Source organism: Arvicola amphibius, chromosome 13 (assembly GCF_903992535.2).
Source record: "Arvicola amphibius chromosome 13, mArvAmp1.2, whole genome shotgun sequence".
NCBI classification, from domain to species: Eukaryota; Metazoa; Chordata; class Mammalia; order Rodentia; family Cricetidae; genus Arvicola; species Arvicola amphibius.
This window is the reverse complement of record NC_052059.1, coordinates 63873833-63894166: the sequence shown is the minus strand read 5'-3', so window position 1 is coordinate 63894166 and position 20334 is coordinate 63873833. Positions and strand designations below refer to the sequence as shown.

At 42.2% G+C, this 20334-nt stretch overlaps 1 protein-coding gene across 1 annotated transcript in view; it reads left to right on the top strand.

The window, feature by feature from the left end:
• Positions 1-20334, top strand: part of Tmem260 (transmembrane protein 260) — a 66388-nt gene that overhangs the window by 12433 nt on the left and 33621 nt on the right. Inside the window, exons 4-6 of the mRNA XM_038310124.1 lie at positions 14672-14849; positions 16210-16323; positions 19599-19778. Coding sequence (XP_038166052.1) covers positions 14672-14849; positions 16210-16323; positions 19599-19778 — 472 coding nt within the window. The remainder of the gene's footprint in view (positions 1-14671; positions 14850-16209; positions 16324-19598; positions 19779-20334) is intronic.

Sequence of the window (20334 nt, the reverse complement as noted above, 5' to 3'; positions counted from 1 at the left end):
AAAAGTGCACATCATAGCAAACCTGTACCGGTGGTGTGAACTGTAACCTGGTTTATCCACCGTCTCAGCAGATGGGTGCTTTTCTATCAGTGAGAGCCCTCTCTGGAGATGTTTTGGACCAAAAGAAGGCGGTTATGTCTTAGCCAAAGAATTATGATGCTCACACTTACTGCGATGGACTTGCTACTGCACCTCAGTGGAGCATTGTGCCGTTTGCCTTGCTCAGTGAAACTGAAGAGGCGCGAGCATCCTTCTCACACTGTCATGCCCGTCTGCTCTACAGTACCACCATGTTCTCCTCAGTGTGAACCACGCGATATTTAGTGATAACCCAAACAAGACAGTCAAGAATATTCATTTACTACAAATACACCACATATTTATGCATAGAATGTTTATAAAAAAATAAAACAAACCGGACCTAACAGGGCAGGCCTATAATCAGGAGGATGGGGTAGGAATACAGCAAATCCAAGGCCTCTCTGGGATATACAGTAAGTTCAAGGCTTGTCTGGGAACTTAAAGAGACCTCATCCCCCAAAATAAAAAATTATAGAGGCCTGGGTATGTAGCTCAGTATGTATGTACAAGAAAGAACCTTGAGTTCAATCCCCAATAAACACACACACACACACGATAGATTAGATAGATAGATAGATAGATAGATAGATAGATAGATAGATAGATAGATAGATAGGGAGGGAGGGAGGGAGGGGATTGTAGGGGAGGGGAGGGAGGGGAGACAGGCAGGCAGGAAGACAGACAGGCAGAATTTAAAGAGAGCTGAACTTATCACTCAGTAGGGGTTCAAACCCCAGTACCATAAAAATAAAACATGTCGGGTAGTGGTGCACGCCTTTAATCCCAGCACTCGGGAGGCAGAGGCAGGTGGATCTTTGTGAGTTCGAGGCTAAGAGCTAGTTCAGAGACAGGCACCAAAGCTACAGAGAAACCTTATCTCAAAAAATAAATAAATAAAACAAAATATACTTCATGATTTGAATCCAATATGTTAAATCATCTGTATCTATGTTTTTCTCTGATTATTAGTGTGAGACCTTAGAATTAAGTATGCCTCTTCAACAGTATAAAAACTTGGTTTTGGTTATTGATACTTGGCTACCCTTTATAACACAGTTGTATTATTTAAATTATCATTATTTAAATTACCTTTCTGTAAGTCATAGTAAATTCTAAGAGTGGGTAGTTCATTTGAGATAATATCTTCTTTGACTTAACATTATAAAAACTGGACTAGGAAGGGGAAGCAGTTTTTCATACTATAGTTGATTCGTCACAAACTGTTCTTACGTTAGAATGGAAACAGTCTGTAGACTGTTCTCTCTGTACAGCCTCTTTAACTTCTTTCCCTCCTGGTTACTATTGGTGTGGTCAAGTACTATAAATCAGTCATTTTTGTATGTCTTTTAATTTTTACTAAATTTTAATTTCAAGATTCAACTTTGGCAGATAATTAACTCTTTATTTGCTTTTTGGAAAGATTACTTATATAGGTTTGTTCAAGAAAATAAAAGAAATTTTGAGATAGGGTTCATGGATTGCCAAGTGAAAACACAATGGAGCTTGTGTGTGTGTGTGTGTGTGTGTGTGTGTGTGTTTAATAAGTGTTTGGGTGCTTTTCCTGCATGTATGTCTGTACACCACTTGCATGTAGTGCCTGTGGAAGCCAGCAGAGGGTGCTGGGTGCCCTGGAGCTGGGGTTAAAGTTGTGAGCTCCCATGTGGGCACTAGGAATCAAACCCATGTCCCCTGGAAGAGCAGCCGTGCTCCTAACCACTGAGACACCTCTCCAGCCCTACAGTGGGGTTAAGTTATTTTATAATTTTTAATCATCAGACTTAGTCTATGGATTGGTGACAATTGTTTTGTCTTATTTGGGGAGATAGTTCTAGTTTATATGCCAGATAGACTTTATGAATAGTTACATGACAACTTGTTTTATGGGCTTAGACCAATAATTTCATTTAAAAGTCATATTAAAATATTAATATCAGATTAGACATTCTCCCTCCTTTCTCTTTGGCTTGTTTTTGAGAGAAGCCCAGACTAACTGAACCTGCTCTCCTCCTCTTCAGCCTCCCACGTGCTTGGGTCACAGCTGTGCACCTCCATGCCCAGTCCTCCCATAGATGTTTGAGAGGAAGCCTCTTTAGCAAGACATTAGGGCTGTTACTCTGTGAAGCAGTTGCTGTATGTAGGAAATTGATTGGTGGTATTTCTCCTACTTACAAATCTTAACTGAAAAAGTTGCATGTTGTGGGGCAGAGGGGGTATATAGAGCGTGTTCTGACCTGAGTTTTTTCTAGAGGAGATTCCAGCTATCTCATCTAGTTATTCACAAATGCTCCCCCACTGTTAGCAGTGGCAAGTACAGGGCTCAAGAATCACACAGGGCAGTAGACTCATTGGAGACTGAGGAGTCCATAGACTCCTGGGAGAGCCCTTCCTTTCACACTCAGGAGCATGGTCTCAGTCACTTTTCTTGTGTAACATGCTTAAGAGCACACCACTTTCAGACAGTTTTCACCGCTAAGAATTTTGTGGCATCACCTAGAAAACCTTTTGCACACTTAATGCTTTTCTGACTCTACTGTGCTGGGCCTTACTGATGTGGAGTGTTCGTTGATATTTGATTCAGCAAAACAGACAATGGGTATGCTATTAAACTTTGTCCAGACATTGGGAAAATGTAAGGAACTTTGTTACCCATCTGTATGCGGAAGACAGTGTCACTACTACCCCTCTGTATTTATTATTTATCATATTTATTCTGTAAGTAAGAACGGATGAAGTAATGTGAAAACCAAAGAGCTCTCACATCAGTTATTTCGGCATTCTTTCCAAAACACTATTGAAAGCTGAAAGTCCAGAAGGATGAAAGAATGAGCGAGTGTGCCTTCATCCCTAGAAAGTGCATCCACTGAGTGAGCGAGCATGCCTTCATCCCTAGAAAGTGCATCCACTGAGTGAGCGAGCATGCCTTCATCCCTAGAAAGTGCATCCACTGAGTGAGCGAGCATGCCTTCATCCCTAGAAAGTGCATCCACTGAGTGAGCGAGCGTGCCTTCGTCCCTAGCAGATGCATCCATATGCACGTCTTAAAAATTAATGTAACAGAGTGAATCCTTTACTTTTCTGATGGTGTAAATCACAAACAATCCCACACCAGTTTGGAATTATGATTAATAGAATGGTTATTTATTTAAAGGGGAAAAAACTTACAGATCACTGTCCCAGACAACAGCCCTCTGCGCAATCAGGAAGGGAGCCTAGTCGTCAGAAGCGGAGCCGGAAGCCAGAGAGCGAGCGGAGGGAAGTGGCCGCATTTTTAAAAAGAGAGACCACGCCCCAATGGGCTGGTATCTCAGTGGCTATTGGCTAAAGGAGCAGAAGGAGCTCCCGCAACACCTCCCCCTTTTGTTTAAGTAAGAGAGTTCTAAACCTACTATGAAATTATATACAATAAGCACAGATATCCTATTCCAACTAGCTTAAGTCTTGTATAATAAATAACTTGGCCAAGTCATGAGAGGAAAGTAACTACATTTATATAGTCTTCAACCCCATCGAAGATCTGAGAAGGAAAATAATGTTACCTGAGTAATTAGGAAGTGCATTCAAACCACTTCTAAAACATGCAACAAATCACAGAGACAACTAGCTACCTGGACAATCACCCAAAGTCACGTTTGCAGCGTTGAAGCAACCAACTTTGGCTAAGGCCTAACGTAACTGACATACCATTTTCAAAGGCAAGAAACTTTTCAGAACTATCTTACCCTGTCTTGGCAGGATATGACAGTCCTGTTTTATCCATTTATGGATGCTCTGTATCTGTCAGAGGTTGAGGTATGGGCATTTCTTTGCCCAAAGGCCAGTTCTGCCAAGAAGAAAGGCTCCACGTGGAGTGTCTTTGGTGCTCAACATTCTCTCGGGAATAGATTGGTGTTGCCAGGAGCAATTGTGTCTCACTACCAAATTATTTGTCTACCATGGAACTCTGAGTTAAATTAAAGGCCATTTTCTACAGCTCTTTGAAGAGGTTGAAGATTATCTATCTATTCTGAGTATAATCTCTATTTATCTAACGAACCTGATTAGTCTAATTATAAATGACAAACATAGATGACTACTGATCTATATAATTCTCAATACCTATCTAACTTAAAGACTAAGACAATAAACAACTGTGCAATAAATGAGGACAATATCCCCAAATGTAAACAATGTCATTATACAAATAATATCAGAGGTAGAAATGTACATTGCAATATGATAAATATCTCAATATGACAATTGTTTTAAACAGAGTTAGATAGTGGCTATTGGCTAAAGGAGCAGAAGGAGCTCCCGCAACACTTTTCCACTTGTTGCCAAGGTATAATTTTTCTAACTATAGAAGACAAATCCATAAAGGACGTGATTTTTTTAAGTTTTTAGAATTATTTTATTTTGTATGTGTGAGTGTTATGCCTGTATGTATGTATGTGCACCACATGCTTGCCTGGTTCCCACAAAGTTCCCACAAATAGCTCATTGGATCCCCAGGAACTGGATTCACAATGATTGTGAGCCTTCTTGTGGGTTTTGGGTACTGAAGCCAGGTCCTCAGCAAGAGCAACAAATGCTTTTAACTTCTGAACTGTCTGTCTCTCCAGCTCCCAAGGACATGGTTCCTAAAAGAAACAAAATTTGCCCCAAACCTAAAATAACTTTTGTGTTTTATTTCTTTGTTTGTTTATTTAGTGTGTGTGTGTGTGTGTTTGTGTTTGTGCATGTGCGTGCATAGTCATGTCATGGTCTGCTCCACATGTGGAAGTCAGAGGACAGCTTGAGGGAGTTATTTCTCTTTCTATCACGTAGGCTCCAGGAACCAAGCTCATCAGTCTCGGCACCAAGCTTAACTGCTGAGCCATTTCACCAGACCAAGATTTCTTTCTGAATAATGGAATAATTACAAGCTTGATTTGAAAGATGTTTTGATGGGAGTACAACTCAGTAGTAGAGAACTTGCCTAACATGTACAGGGTCCTGGGTTGGATCTCTAATACTAAGAGAAAAAGAAAAAGAATGAAAGAAAAATTGCTGGACTTATGTTGAGGTAATTAGAACCCTTGTTCTTTGGAGTCCATTGGAAGTTTAATATTATGTCTTAAATATAAAATACACAGTTGTGAAAAACATTTATCTTCAAAAAACTAAGTAACTTTTCTCCAATTGTGTAAATACCAGAGATGTCTGTGATGCACTGTTATGTTGTCATGGTTACCTAGTGGCATCAGTAGTTCAAACTTTCTTTGGCTTTGTAATACATTGTATAGAGGATTCTAAGTTATCCAGCTCTGGTTTTCTTACCATTTGATTGTTTACAGTAAAAAGTTCATATTCCTAAGAATCATTTGGTTTAGAAATATAAAAAAACTTGTCTATTAAGTATCCACTTAATACATTTCAATTATTGACTCCCTGGAGGAAAGACAATTACCCTACCCTAGTCTCAGTAAACATGGCACCTTTCCTGAGTTAGCCAGCTGAAGGCTAGCTGTGCTCCAGAGAGAGGGGCCCTGAAGAAGCCCAGAGTTGTGCAAACAGCCTGCCTTATGATTTGACTCTAAAGGGTTCATGTGGTGAAGGCCAGTTGATGGACTTTAATTACTTTTAATTTGTTTACTTTTGATAATTTCTTCCATGTGTTTAATGTATTTTGATCATCTCCATGCTACTGCATCACCTTCACTTGCCTGTCCCTCCCCCCTCTGACCCATCCTTTCCTCTGGTCCTGACGGAATGGCTCTGACGTCATCTGACCCATCCTTTCCTCTAGTCCTGATGGAATGGCTCTGTCGTCACCTGACCCATCTTCTCCTCTAGTCCTGACGGAATGGCTCTGACATCATCTGACCCATCCTTTCCTCTGATCCTGACGGAATGGCTCTGTCATCACCTGACCCATCCTTTCCTCTAGTCCTGACAGAATGGCTCTGACGTCATCTGACCCATTCTTTCCTCTAGTCCTGATGAAATGGCTCTGACATCATCTGACCCATCCTTTCCTCTAGTCCTGACGGAATTGCTCTGACATCATCTGACCCATCCTTTCCTCTAGTCCTGACGGAATGGCTCTGACATCATCTGACCCATCCTTTCCTCTAATCCTGACGGAATGGCTCTGACGTCATCTGACCCATCCTTTCCTCTAGTCCTGACGGAATGGCTCTGACATCATCTGACCCATCCTTTCCTCTAGTCCTGACGGAATGGCTCTGACATCACCTGACCCATTCTTTCCTCTAGTCCTGACAGAATGGCTCTGATATCATCTGCTGCTTTGTCCATTGGTGCAGTCACAATTTGATGGCACCATTTGTAGGTGATGGGAACTAGGAGGTGAGACCTGGGAGGAGGAAGTAGGTCACGAGAGACATACCTTTGGAGGTCTGTCTCCTTCTGACCTCTTCTGGTCCTGCTGCTGCCTGGCTGGCATGAGGCCAGAAGCTTTCCACTACCATGGCCTTCTCTATGATGCTGTTTCACATCACCCAGAAACAACAGGAAGTAGGGAGGGCAGGGGAAGGGAGGAGAAAGAAAGACGAGGGAAAGGAAGAATACGGTGCCTGTAGGTTGACACCAAATCATTATAGTGCTTAACTATGGTCATGAACTTCTATTATGTTGTGATGGGAGATGAGCCATTGAAAGGGTTAGGTGCCAGCAGACACAGGATTGGATTTGTTTGGAACCCTTTGCTTGGGTGGTGATGGCAAGCATAGGCCTTGGAGCTTACCATGCTTTGGGCTGGTTTAAGCGCAGGGGATTCCTAACAGCTGGAATAGGGCTGTTATGTTATAGATGGAGGGACATGACTTTAATAGTGATGGGGGTGACTGGAGAGATGGCTCAGCAGTTAGGAGTGCTTGCTGCTCTTGCGCATGGCCCAGCTTCAACTCTCAGCACCTATGTGGTAGCTCACAGCTGTCTATGACTATAGTTGCAGGAATCTGACAATCTCTTCTGGCTTCCATGGGTGCTATAAGTACTTGGTTCATATATGCATGGCAAACATACATGTAAAATAAAATAAATATTTTAAAAGTAGTTACTGCATAAAATTGGCAAGTTGTGAAATATTCATGGGGAGAAGAAGAAGAAGAAATGTTGACCCTCATTTATCTTACACAACTAAAGTAAATAATAAAAATCATGAAGCTGGACAATAAAATAGCAGGAGTTGTGGCTGGCAGAGAGGAGGAAAGGTTCATTTTGTTCAGGTTGTCGCTGACTGACTGACATTAGCTATGGAGCCACACAGTTGGCCATACGCAGTTTGAAACTAAGGGATGCAGTGTGCTAGGGCACGTATTTCATTGTGTCGTTAGTTGAAATCAAGGTAGCAGATAAAACCAGTGCAGTTATGTAAAGTGAGAAGAGCAATCTCTAAGCATGAAGAGAATGGAGTTTATGGCAAATATCAGTGTTGAGTTTGTGGGAAACGAACAGTGAGAGAAACCACCAAGGGAGGATCCAGAACTTATTATATAAGGGAGCCGGGGATTGTGGGATCCCAGAAATCACCCCAATAGTGTCCCTGGGAGAGTTACCACAGCAGCAGCAACACTGCAGAGCTCCAGAAAGCCTTGGGTCACTGGGGTGTGCAGGAGCCGTTTGCAGTAGTGTACTAGAGTGTGAAAGAACAAGGCAGGCCAGGCGGTGGTGGCACGCCTTTAATCTCAGCACTCGCCAGGCAGAGGCAGGCGGATCTCTGTGAGTTCGAGACCAGCCTGGTCTACAAGTGCTAGATGAAGCTCAGGACATGCTGAGGAAGGAGGATTCGAGCAGCGTGAGGAGACTGCTTCCCTGCAGAAGCAGTGAAGAAGGCTATCTCCAAAGCCTATAGCGTCCTCGTCCTCAGCTAGACTGCCTTGTCAGCAGAGAGCTCCGACTCCACGTGTCTGGCACTGGAGGGAGCCAATCTCCTCACAGCCTTGTGAACCTTTGCTTCCAGGACAAATTTCAATTTTAATGAAAATTGTAGAAATTTGAGTGGTGCCTTATTGGACTCTTTTCTGTCCTTAGATGCCTTCAGCAAGCGTCCAGTTTTCAGTAACTGGCCCACACCGGTCTCTGACAGTTAGATACCTCCTTTTGCAACACGAGTCTTGCTTCTCAGCGTACTTTAGCCTTCAGATGGCCCATTTCTGCCGTGCCCTCAGCCCTTCGCTGTCCATTTTCAGTCTCTGTCCTCTTATGACTGCCTTTGCCTCCTTCCCAAGCCAGTCCACTTCCCGTCCCCATCCCTTCTCTACTGGAATTCCGTCCTTGCCCTTCTGCTGTTCCTCTCCAGACTGGCGCTTGCTGCTGCTCCATAGCCATAGGCTCGGCAGTTTCCAACCCCAGCTGCCATCCATCACCTCATCACCCCTGACAAAGCCATGTGCTCAGCTGGGGACGAGCTTAGCTGTGGGGCACGGGCCTGGCATCCTGAGGCCCTTTGCTTAAGCCCCAGCACTGTGTGTGCGTGCGTGGTGCGTGTGTGTGCATGTGTGTTTGTGCGTGTGTGGTGTGGCAGGAGGAGTCTTGTATGCATCAAGTACATATGTCAAATTACCCCCTTAATCCACCATTTCATGCATGTTGCAAAATTATGCAGTCAGTAATGCTGATTCTGAATGTTAAAAAAAAAATCTTAAAAACTGTTAAAATATGTACATTTAGGGGAAATTCAGATTTGAGTCATAAAATGTTGAAATCAAATAAATTTATATAATATGGTTCAGCCTACATAGATTATTTTTCTTTTTTCTTTTTTCTTTTTTTTTTGGTTTTTTGAGACAGGGTTTCTCTGCAGCTTTTTTAGTGCCTGTCCTGGAACTAGCTCTTGTAGACCAGGCTAGCCTCGAACTCACAGAGATCCGCCTGCCTCTGCCTCCCGAGTGCTGGGATTAAAGGCGTGCGCCACCACCGCCCGGCTACATAGATTATTTTTGTATAACAATTATATATTCAAAAATACACGTCACAATTAAGCCCCCAAATACATAAAAGTTGGTATTTTGATAAAAAGTAGTTGGATGTGTAAATATTAAATTTTCAATGACAGAACATTAAGCACAGGTAAATATGAAATTAGGATCTGTTACTAAAAGCTAGGCTCATTTACACATAAACACAACACGGTAACGTAACTTCAGTGTGACATGGAAAACAGATGCTCAGCCTTCTACTCCAGGTTAAACGGATCTAAAAGTTGAAACGATGTGGAAATAAGACAGCGACTATTTATATCATAAATTCCTGTGTATACAGAGTCAGCCTCGGGGCCTGCGGCTGCAGTTCAGTGAGTAGAATCCCTGCGTAGAATGTGCGAGGTCACGGGTTCTGTCCCCGGGTGTCTGCCAGATCTCCTTCATAAGTGAAGTCACATGTTCCTCTATGAAGATCATGGGTTTTGTCCCCGGGTGCCCACCAGATTTCCTTCATATGTGAAATTGCATGTTCCTGTACAGAGGTCACAAAGACATTTCCCTCAAAGGACAAATTTCTTCTCATTTCTAAATGATATTTAATTGTTCAATATGTGGTTAACTGGAAATGGAGGGAACACTGCAGATTTCCTTTGTTCTATTAGTGTTACGTCAGCTGCACGTGTTTGCTCCCCCCAAAGAGTACCTGTTACATTTGTACTCTGTATTTTCAGTGACAGAACATTTATTCATAGTGTGTGTATGTGTGTGCGTGTGCATGTGTGTGTGTGTGTGCACGCGCGCGCGCGTACTACATCTTAGCTGTTGAGATGCCCAGGGGTGTGAGGGTCAATCAAAACTAGAAATACTTTCTATCATATATAGTTTAAGGTATGGTTACAGAAATGGGTAATTAACCAAGACCTTATTCAGTTACTAATTCAACTGACTAAGCATGATGGTATCAGGAGAGCCTATAACTTAGTGACTTAACCTAATCTGAGAAGAGAGGCAAATGTGTTTTTTTTAACCACCTTTAGAAATCTGCTGTTGTGTGTGTGTGTGTGCTTTTTTAATTGATTTTATTGAGCTCTACATTTTTCTCTGTTCCCCTCCCTGCCTCTCCCCTTCCCTTCAACCCTCTCTCATGGTCCCCATGCTCCCAATTTACTCAGGAGATCTTGTCTTTTTTTACTTCCCATGTAGATTAAATCCATGTATGTCTCTCTTAGGGTCTTCATTGCTGTCTAGGTTTTCTGGGATTGTGATTTGTGGTTTTCTTTGCTTTATGTGGTTTTAAAAACCACGTATGAGTGAGTACATATGGTAATTATCTTTCTGGGTCTGGGTTACCTCACTCAGTATGATGTTTTCTAGCTCCATCCATTTGTCCTGCAAATTTCAAGATGTCTTTTTTTTTTTTTTTTTTTTTTTCTGTGTAGCACTCTATTGTGTAAATGTACCACACTTTCCTTATCCATTCTTTGGTCGAAGGGCATTTAGGTTGTTTCTAGGTTCTGGCTATGACAAACAAAGCTGCTATGAACATAGTTGAGCACATGTCCTTGTGGCATGATTGAGGATCCTTTGGATATATACCCAAAAGTGGTATTGCTGGGTCTTGAGGAAGGTTGTTTCCTAATATTCTGAGAAATCACCATAATGATATCCAAAGGGGCTGTACCAGATTGCATTCCTACCAGCAATGCAGGAGTGTTCCCTTCACCTCACAACCTCTCCAGCATAAGTTATCATCAGTATTTTTGATCTTGGCCATTCTTGCAGGTGTAAGATGGAATCTCAGAGTTGTTTTGATTTGCATTTCTCTGATGGCTAAGGATGTTGAACATTTCCTTAAGTGTCTCTCAGCCATTTTAGATTCTTCTGTTGAGAGTTCTCTGTTTAGGTCTGTACCCCATTTTTTATTGGATCATTTGTTCTTTTGATGACCAATTTCTTGAGTCCTTTGTATATTTTGGAGATCAGGCCTCTGTCTGATGTGGGGTTAGTGAAGATCTTTTCCCATTCTGTAGGCTGCCGTTTTGTATTGTTGACTGTGTCCTTTGCTCTACAGAAGCTTCTCAGTTTCAGGAGGTCCCATTTATTAATTGTTTCTCTCAGTGTCTGTGCTGCTGGGGTTATATTTAGGAAGTGATCTCCTGTGCCAATGCATTCAAGTATACTTCCCACTTTCTCTTCTATGAGGTTCAGTGTGGTTGGCTTTATGTTGAGGTCTTTGATCCATTTGAACTTGAGTTTTGTGCATGGTGATAGAGATGGATCTATTTTCATTCTTCTACATGTTGATATCCAGTTATGCCAGCACCATTTGTTAACTATGCTTTCTTTTTTCCATTTGATATTTTTGCTTCTTTGTCAAAAATCAGGTGTTTGTAGGTGTGTGGATTGGTGTATGGGTCTATGATTCGGTTCCTTTGGTCCTCCTGTCTGTTTTTATGCTAATACCAGGCTGTTTTCAGTACTGTAACTTTATAGTGGAGTTTGAAGTCAAGGATTGTGATGCCTCCAGAAATTCTTTTATTGTACAGGATTTTTTTTGCTATTCTGGGTTTTTTGTCCTTCCATATGAAGTTGGGTACAGTTCTTTCAATGTCTGTGAATTTTGCTGGGACTTTGATGGGCATTGCATTGAATCTGTAGATTTCTTTTGGTAAGATTGCCATTTTTACTATGTTAAGGGTACCTACCCAAGAACGTGTGAGATCTTTCTACTTTCTGGTGTCCTCTTTGATTTTTTTCTTCAAAGATTTAAAGTTCTTGTCATGCAGGTCTTCTGTTTGTTTGGTCAGAGTTACTCCGAGATATTTTGTGCTATTTGTGGCTGTTGTGAAGGGTGATGTTTCTCTCTGATTTCTTTCTCAGCTCTTTTATTATCTGTGTACAGGAAGGCTATATACAAAGAACTTTTAAGAAATGGATTTGTTTCAGGCTCGTTCTGTCCTTACCTTTCAGTCTGTCATTTCCTCCAGGGTGCTAGTTTCTGTCTTAAGTGGAAGAAGGATGCCGTGTTTACAACAGCTTTCCAAAGCTGACTTGATAGACGGAACTAAGTTTCGTCCAGTGGTTAGAGGTAAAGATGTAAGCGATGCACATTTACAATCCCAGAAGTCAAGACATGCAGGCAGGAGGAGTATGGTGAGTTTGAGGTTAGCCTGAGCTACATCATGAGACCCTGTTTCAAAAAAACAAAACCCAGAAATGTTTTTCAGGCTAATTCACTCTCTCCTTGTTTCCTCTGTGTGCTTGGAGCTAGGTGCTTGTTGTAAATGCAGATAGATGACAGAGGTACTCAGAGACGGGCTAGAAGCTTGAGGATTGACAGACACTTGAGAAAAGAGTAACATATGAATATAGAGGGAGAAGAAAGAAAGGTATTGTATTTAGGGGCACAGTATGAGCCGCAGCATGTGCTGGGAGTTTTGAGGCACACACCTAGCACCAGCAGAGATCATAACGCTGGTGTGAGCCATAGCATGCGATCCAGCCTAGTGGGAGTCTGGATTCCAGGCTGGTTGATTTCCAATAACATGCAGATGGTGAAGAGTTTGGAAGTTTGGGGCCTTGAAGTCATGAAGAATATGTTTTTAAGGAATTTAATATAATAAATTGCACAATACATTGGAAGACAAAAGACAGTAGGAATTCAGCCCAAAAGTAGTGAGCAGAGCAAAGTCACTGAAAAGCTGGAAATAACTTTGTGAGTTGAGTCAGGATCTCTGGAAAAGTGAGAAACTCTAAACAACATGGAAAGTTCTTTTTCTTTCTTTTTTCTTTTTTTTGTACATTTTTTTCGAGGCAGGGTTTTTCTATGTATCTCTGGCTGTCCTAGAACTCACTCTGTAGACCAGGCTGGCCTCGAACTCACAGAGATCTGCCTGTCTCTGTCTCCTAAGTGCTGGGATTAAAGGTGTGCACCACCACTGCCTGGCAGAAATTCTGTTTTTTTATAAAAGAAAGAGCTGGGTGGTAGAGGCAGAGACAAGCGAATCTCTTCGAGTTCGAGGCCAGCCTGGTCCACAGAGCGGGTTCCAGGATAATCAGGGCTACACTGAGAAACCCTGTCTTGAAAAACAAACAAATAAACAAACAACAAAAACAAAAAAGCAAAGGACAGAAATCAATCACAAATAGAAATTAGAAAGCAAGTTTGATGAGGGTGGATTTTATTATTTTGGGTTCTGTATGTCAAACTTGGGTCTTCATATATACCGTGCATGGGTTCCACCACTGAACTAAATCCCAGCTCCTGGGATATTGAATTTTTTTAAAGATTGATTTTTTAAATATATTTTACATGTATGGTGGTTTGCCTGCTTGTATGTTGGTACAGTGTGTGCATGCAGTGCCTGAGGGGGCCTGAAGAGGGCATTGGATGCTCTACATCTGATCCCTTGGAACTGGAGTTATAGATAGTTGTGAGCAGCCACATAAGTGCTGGGAACTGAACCTGGGTCCTCTGGGAGAACAGTATGTTCTCTTAACCACTGAGCCATCTTTCTAGCTCCAATGTCAAAAGTTTTATTTAGCTATTTTTCTAAAGTGGTTAATTGAAATTGCTTCATAATTTTTTATATTTATTTTTTCAAGACAGGGTTTCTCTGTGTAGCCTTGGCTGTTCTGGAACTCACTCTGTAGACCAGGCTGGCCTCAAACTCAGAGATCCACCTGTCTCTGCCTCCTTGAGCGCTGGGATTAAAAGCATGTGCCACTACTACTTGGCTACTTCATAATTTTTGTAAAAATAAAAAAAATCTGAAAACTAATGCCTTAGAGCAATTAGTATCATAATTGTTAGGCCTAGTAATGGTTACTGGATTTTCTAATACAGTTGAAATATTAAGTAATGGTTAATTGCCTAATACTGTTGGAAACTCTGTTACTGGATTTCCAAAACTCCTGAAATGCTCAGTAGTTGTTTTAAGTTTTGTAGTTATAGATTTCTAGCGAGGTGGGTTCTGGCCCGACGTGCTCTGCTGTGCTGGGTCGTACTCCTAATCTCAAATGGCGTGTCTGTGCTAAGGTGCAGAGGGCCATGGGGTTGCTGCATGGCTCTTGTCGGCATTTAGTGAGCAGTTTGTTTCCAAGTGTAACATCTAATTCCTTATGTTTCTTGAAGTTTATATTCTTATCTGCCTCTTTAGAAAAATATAATTTATCTTCACTCTGTGTAAAGCAGAAAACAGTTAGAAATTAAGAGCATAGCTGCACAAGGTGTTGACATCACCACGTGCTTTGACCAAGCCCGCACCGTCTCGCATGGGGACCCAGCATCCATGAGGTGTGAAGTCTGAAGGCCTGAGTGGATGATCCACCATTTCATTAGTTTCACGGTTAAACACATCTCAGTTTCAGTGAGGCCGTCTTCCTTTGCGGATGTTCAGGGAAATGACAGGCTTATCTGTAGCTGCTATCTCTTCAGGTTTCTGACCTGGCTCAAGTCCTAGAGTTTGATCTGAGAACTGAACCTCATTCTGTCCCTGGGCCTGTCGCTTTGTTACCATGTGGGCCCCCGAACTAACATCTGGCGGAATTATGGGAAGAATGTGTTGGTTATAGTTGTTGGGAGAGGGCTGGGTGATTGTCATAATTTCTGCTGGTAGACTTTCTGAAAGAAAAATCAAGTCCGCTCCTTTTGTTGGAAAGAGATTTCATGTTATCTGTGTTTGCAGGCTTTCTGGCTCACATGCTGGAGGAATCCTTGCTGCGGGGGTGTTTTCATTTTCTCGCCTAACATGGCAGTGGTCCATTGCAGCTGAGGTTTTCAGCTTAAACAATCTGTTTGTGGGGCTGCTCATGGCGCTTACTGTGTGTTTTGAGGAGGCAGCCGCTGCAAAGGAGAGATCAAAGGTAAGCTATTTTGATCAAAGTGAAATCAGTTTTGTTTCAATTTTTAACAGAAATGTATTTCTTTTTAACTTTGATTTGGCCCACATTTTCTATTCTGATTCCTATTAGGGTAATCTGGGCAGGTGGAGAGACTGTCCTCAGACGCTTTGTTAGAAATGGAGCCATGTAGCTCTCAACATGGTTCTCCCCCCTCAGGAGTTCAGAAAGTTTTGGAGAATGGGTATTGTAAAATATCTAGCAAGTCCTGAGAGAGGGATGGGTTTGGTTCATACATGTGTGCGCGCACACGTGCACATGTTGTGAGACCAAGCTGCGGGTGGACCAACTAAAGGAACATACTATGATAGTATGCTGATTCTTCACTAGTCACATGGAAGAACACAGTTATAAATTATTTTTACCCAGAAGAACATCAGATGTGAAAACCAGGTTGTTCAGAGGGGATCAGCACCACGGTCATGTACAGTGTGAACGAACCTTGTCTTCTAAGCACTTAGTCCTACACCTTGCAGGGTTGCATCATCCTAGTTCAGGCCACCTTGTTGTTAGAGTTCAGAAACTAAAGATACAGTGCTTTATCTGTGGTTCCCATAAATCTCCAATGCTATTAGAGTGTTTTGTTTAAAACAACCTTCTTTTCTGATTGTGTTAAAGAAAAACATGTGGTATGTACACACCATCTTCTTGTTAAGGGGTGTAAGCAGGCTTTCTTGGATTCAGCTATAGGGACCATGGTAGCCAACTTAACTCCAAATAGAAAAAAAAGTAGGAATTTCTAACCAAGGATCTGGCAGGGAATCAGTGAAAGATACGGATAGAGGTGAATTTGGGCCAAACCAAATTCGCAAGATTCTTGGGAGGGCGCAGGCCCCGATGAGATGTGGAGTGTGATGGTGTGTAAGTGGGGCGTTCAGGAGAAGAGCTCGAAGGGGCCTGCCTGCAGTGTGCTCAGGGAGAGGATCCTTGCCACTTACGAAACAACTGCACGTTCAGTGACAACTGAAAGCCCCTCTGAGAGAAGCAGAGTTCTAAAGAAAGTTTTACTTACTGAGTAGGAGAAGTAAAGCAGAATTGCCGAGCGTCAGTGGCAGATTTCAGCTAGGAATTACATAGTATCCCGTCATTGTGAGGGGCTCCCAGGAGCCAGTGTGAAGATGGTCTTCGGGTTTTGTAAGAATGGAGAGAAATTACCCAGCACACTGCTGACCAGCATTGGTGACTATTGAGACGCTTTGTGTCTCAGGGCTTGCTTGGCTCTCGTGGCCTGGCATGCAGAAGCTTTGCAGGTGCATGAGGACTTTTACTGCTGTGTCTGAGGTCTAGGGGACGTTCTGATGAGTGTTTCTTTCCTCGTTCTCAGATAGCAGTGATTGGTGCTTTCTCCTGTGGCCTTAGCTTGTGTAACCAGCACACAATCGTACTCTATGTTTTATGCATAATACCCTGGATTCTCTTCCGACTTTTGAAAGAGAAGGTAGGTTTTTTCTTTTATTACAAAAATTAAAATTCATACTATTTCATATAGGTTCAATTCAGCATTTGTGTTATCTGAAAAATTAGGGCTTTAATGTTTCTTGAGTTTTATGTAATACATAAATAACCTGAGGCTTTAACGATATTGATTAAAAAGAGGATTTACAAAATTATGCAATATTGATTGTGGTGGCATCTGGCCGACTTCATGATTTTCCTCATGATTCTTCACAGCACCTCAGTGAGAAGAAACAGAAGGGACTGAGAGCAGCAATATCAAGTTTCCTAAATGGTTTTCTTGCACGTCCTAAAATTCTAGGCAGTCAAGCACCAGCGCTTCATTCTTCGAGTGCTGAGTGCTGTCTGTGCTTCCCGCTTGCTCCAGGTGCTGGAGCCTAAGACACAGACAGCACCGTTGCCGACATGAACTCATTGAAGTCGGAAGTGATAGTCCTGTTTCCTCAGAGCCCACAGAATTCCTCCTTAGAATTGAAAACTGCTCATTTCCCTTTTATCTTTCTCTGAGAGAAAACATGATTGTTAATTAACATGGCAGAGAGAACAATGCAGACTTCTCTTTGTTAGACGCTGGGAGATCCAGGCAGGAGAAGGCAGGGAATGAGTTAGCTGTGGCCTGTGGGCAGGAAGGTAATGTCCTGAGTTCTGTGTGGGCTCCCCCAGGACCGCAGTCATTCGTAAAGCAGTGCTGGGCCCACTGTGCTTGTTGTTTCTTTGTCCACAAACTCAGTGACATTACCTCTCATTATCTGTTAATTATACCAACTGCAATTGGAATCATAATAGAAAACACATAAAGCATATAATAAAATTATTAGGAAATAAGGAAATAATTATACTAAAGCTTTAAATAATTGTATTTACTATACTTTAGCACATCTTGGTAACAAAGCAAAAGTGGTAGGTAACAAAGCAAAAAAGGGTAATGTGGAGATTATAAAATTCTTATTATGTGATTATAAAAAGGAAACAATAGTGGCCAAAAGCAACTTTCTCTTAGAATTTAGTCCGGTGACGTCAGTCATATAAGTCCTCACATGGGGATACTAAACAGCTTAACCAGCACTTTTTAGACTGTTCTTTATTGATGTTTGGCTCTTTAACCCAAGGTTTCCGTGCTACAGTGTGGTTTACTAGCATATACAGAAGCTCTTTGTGTAAGTCTTGGATAATAGATGCAGACATGTCTAGATGTGGTGGTGGTGCCTGTGACCCCAGCATGCAGGGCTCGGAAGCAGAAGGTCTGAGAGTTTGAGGCCAATCTAGGCTGCACAGGGAGTTTAAAGGCAGCCAGGTTTCTATCTCAAAATATATGAATTTAAGGCAAACAGTTAACATTAAAGACTATAATTCAATAACGAGTTTTCTATGGGATATAAACTGAGGCAGCACATCTGCTTTTCCTGAATCGGTGGGGACCTGGAGGGGTGGACAGGCAGCCCTGCCTGCTCTAGTTTCAGACTTCTGACCTCAGCAGAGTCAGGTTTATTTTATGAGAAGCACCTACTGGTTGACTGGAAGATAAGTCATGTAAGTTGGGTAAAGTGTTTAGGACTCAAGGTTAACACTGTGGAGCCTGGGCTAAGGACTAGCTCTATCCTGGGGTAGGCTACGGATGAGTGCTCAGATTTGGGCAATGTGACTCTTCAATGTAGCTCTTTCATTTCCATTAACTAGCAGAAGGGAAGTCAAGGGAACCTGGGTAGTAATTTGTGTGTGCTTGTGTGTGTTTTTACAGGTTTACATAGGTATATGTATATGTGTGCATTTATACGGAAACCCAATCCCACCACCGAACCATTCTGTGTTTGCAAGGGGAGAAGTCCCTGTCACGTGATCACAGTGTACAGCCAGGACAGGGAAGCTCTGCCCATCCATCTGTGGCAACCCTCATGTAACTGCCCCTGCCTACTTCTATTACAAAGAGAACAGTATAATAACTGGTTTTTTGCAATTCTAAATTCAACTTTATAATGCGCAGTGCCTCCAAAACTGTAAGGGCGTGATCGATCGGCGGTTAAAATTAACCAGACTAGCTTTAATAAAAAATATTCAGCTTTAATAAAGGGAAGAAGGGAACTTACAAAACCAGGGTTCCAGCGATTTAGGCGCAGGAAAACAAAGAGAGGGAAACAAACGCACATGGGTGTTTATAGGCTATTTGTGGTGGGGGGCGGGGTGGGGGAGACACCTTATACAGCACACGATTGGCTGAATTCCCCCATCACAAAACTGTAAACATCGACTTGCCTAGCCCCACTTTTAAGAAGAGCAGCTGCCTGCTGTCAGATGAGACGGTTTTGCTGTTCTCATGTCATGACTTTTGTGCGTCTCGTTTCTGCTGGAGAAACCACAAATGAGATCAGTACTATAAGAAAACGCTTCCTTTTCAATTAAGAATGTTTGTATTAAAATGCAAAAAGAACTTGGCTGCTTGTTCTACAGTATCTGCCGATCAAATCCTGGCTCTTATATTTATTCCCACAGATAAATTTCTCATTTTATAAGGGAAAAAGGTGGCAGTTTCCAGTTCCGATGTTTATAAGAGATCCTCTTTCTGAGTTATTAAAGCAAACAATGCTTGAATATTTCTAGAATGCTGGAATTCATATTATTTGGACTTAATCTTTATAATTGTTTTTATATTGTTTTGTTTTAGACATGCACAGGTGAGGATTCCTCCGGTAGAGCACATGAAACAATACGGGTTATACGGAACAGCAAATTCCTTTCGTGTTCCGTTAAACATAGGGGAGAGAAATGGGGATAAAAGCTAGCTTTGTCTACACCAAACACTTCTGTGAAATGTCCAAAGCTCTGGAAAGAATTACGTCATCACTGTGGAATTGTAATGAAGTTATACAGTTAAAGCCACTTCTAATGATGAAGATGAAGCGAATTAGCATAAGATAGTATTAGGGGCCAAATAGCATGCAGTCACTTCCAAGTGGTTCATCTCAACAGTGTAATGCTGCATGTCATGGCATGGTTTAAATGTAAAAGATGCAGCACACTTGATACTTACAGTCTTTGCTAATATTTGTTCCACTCTGGTTTTGCCACGAAAAGGAATCCAGGCTGATGCAATTTTCTAGTAATCCTCAGTAATCAGAAGGTTTAGCATAATATTCTGTGGTGACTTAATATAAATCGAGAGATCAGCTTTAAGCAAATACAGTTGACGTTTTCCTGATTTGGTTTTGAAGTTCAGGACGAATGGACTGAAATAAACAAGCCCCACTGTGTGCTTCTGTGCAGGAGCTGGCCGTTAGCTCTCTGTTGAGGCTGGCTCTGGCCTTCTCTGCTGGCCTGCTGCCCTATGTCTACCTGCCTGTGTCATCCTACCTCAATCGCGCCCGCTGGACCTGGGGGGACCAGACAACACTGCGAGGCTTCCTGACACATCTCCTCCGGGAGGAATATGGAACATTCAGTCTGGTAAGCTCCTGTTTAAAGCCGGCCCAGGAAACAAGTGGCGCGGCTGTGTTCGGTCTGCACTGTCACTGAAAGAGCAGCACATAGGATCGTTAGCCCCTTGGAATGTGGCTCTTCGCCTGTGCTGCTCACTGTGGTGACAGTCCCCGACACACGCTCTGTTTAGTTTTTAACTCTATGAGTCAGTGTCTTACTCCATAGCATAGGCTGGCTTCCAGCTTACGATCTCCATGCCACCACTTCCAGGTGCTGAAGTTATAAATGTGTACCACCTTGGACTTAGCCTTTCATTTTCATTTATTTATAATTCTATTTTTAAAAATTTGGGGGCCTTTTTATGTGCATGGTAGTTTTGCCTTAATGTATATCTGTCCACCATGTGTGTTTACTGCCCATGGAGACCAGAAGAGGATTCTGGATCTCCTGGCTCCAGAGTTGCAGACAGCTGTGAACCACCATGTGGATGCTGGGAATCTTAAACAATGAGCCATTTTATCCAGCCCCAAGATGTCCTTTTCTTGATGAATAGAATTTATGTTACTGCTTAGTGTTAAATGGA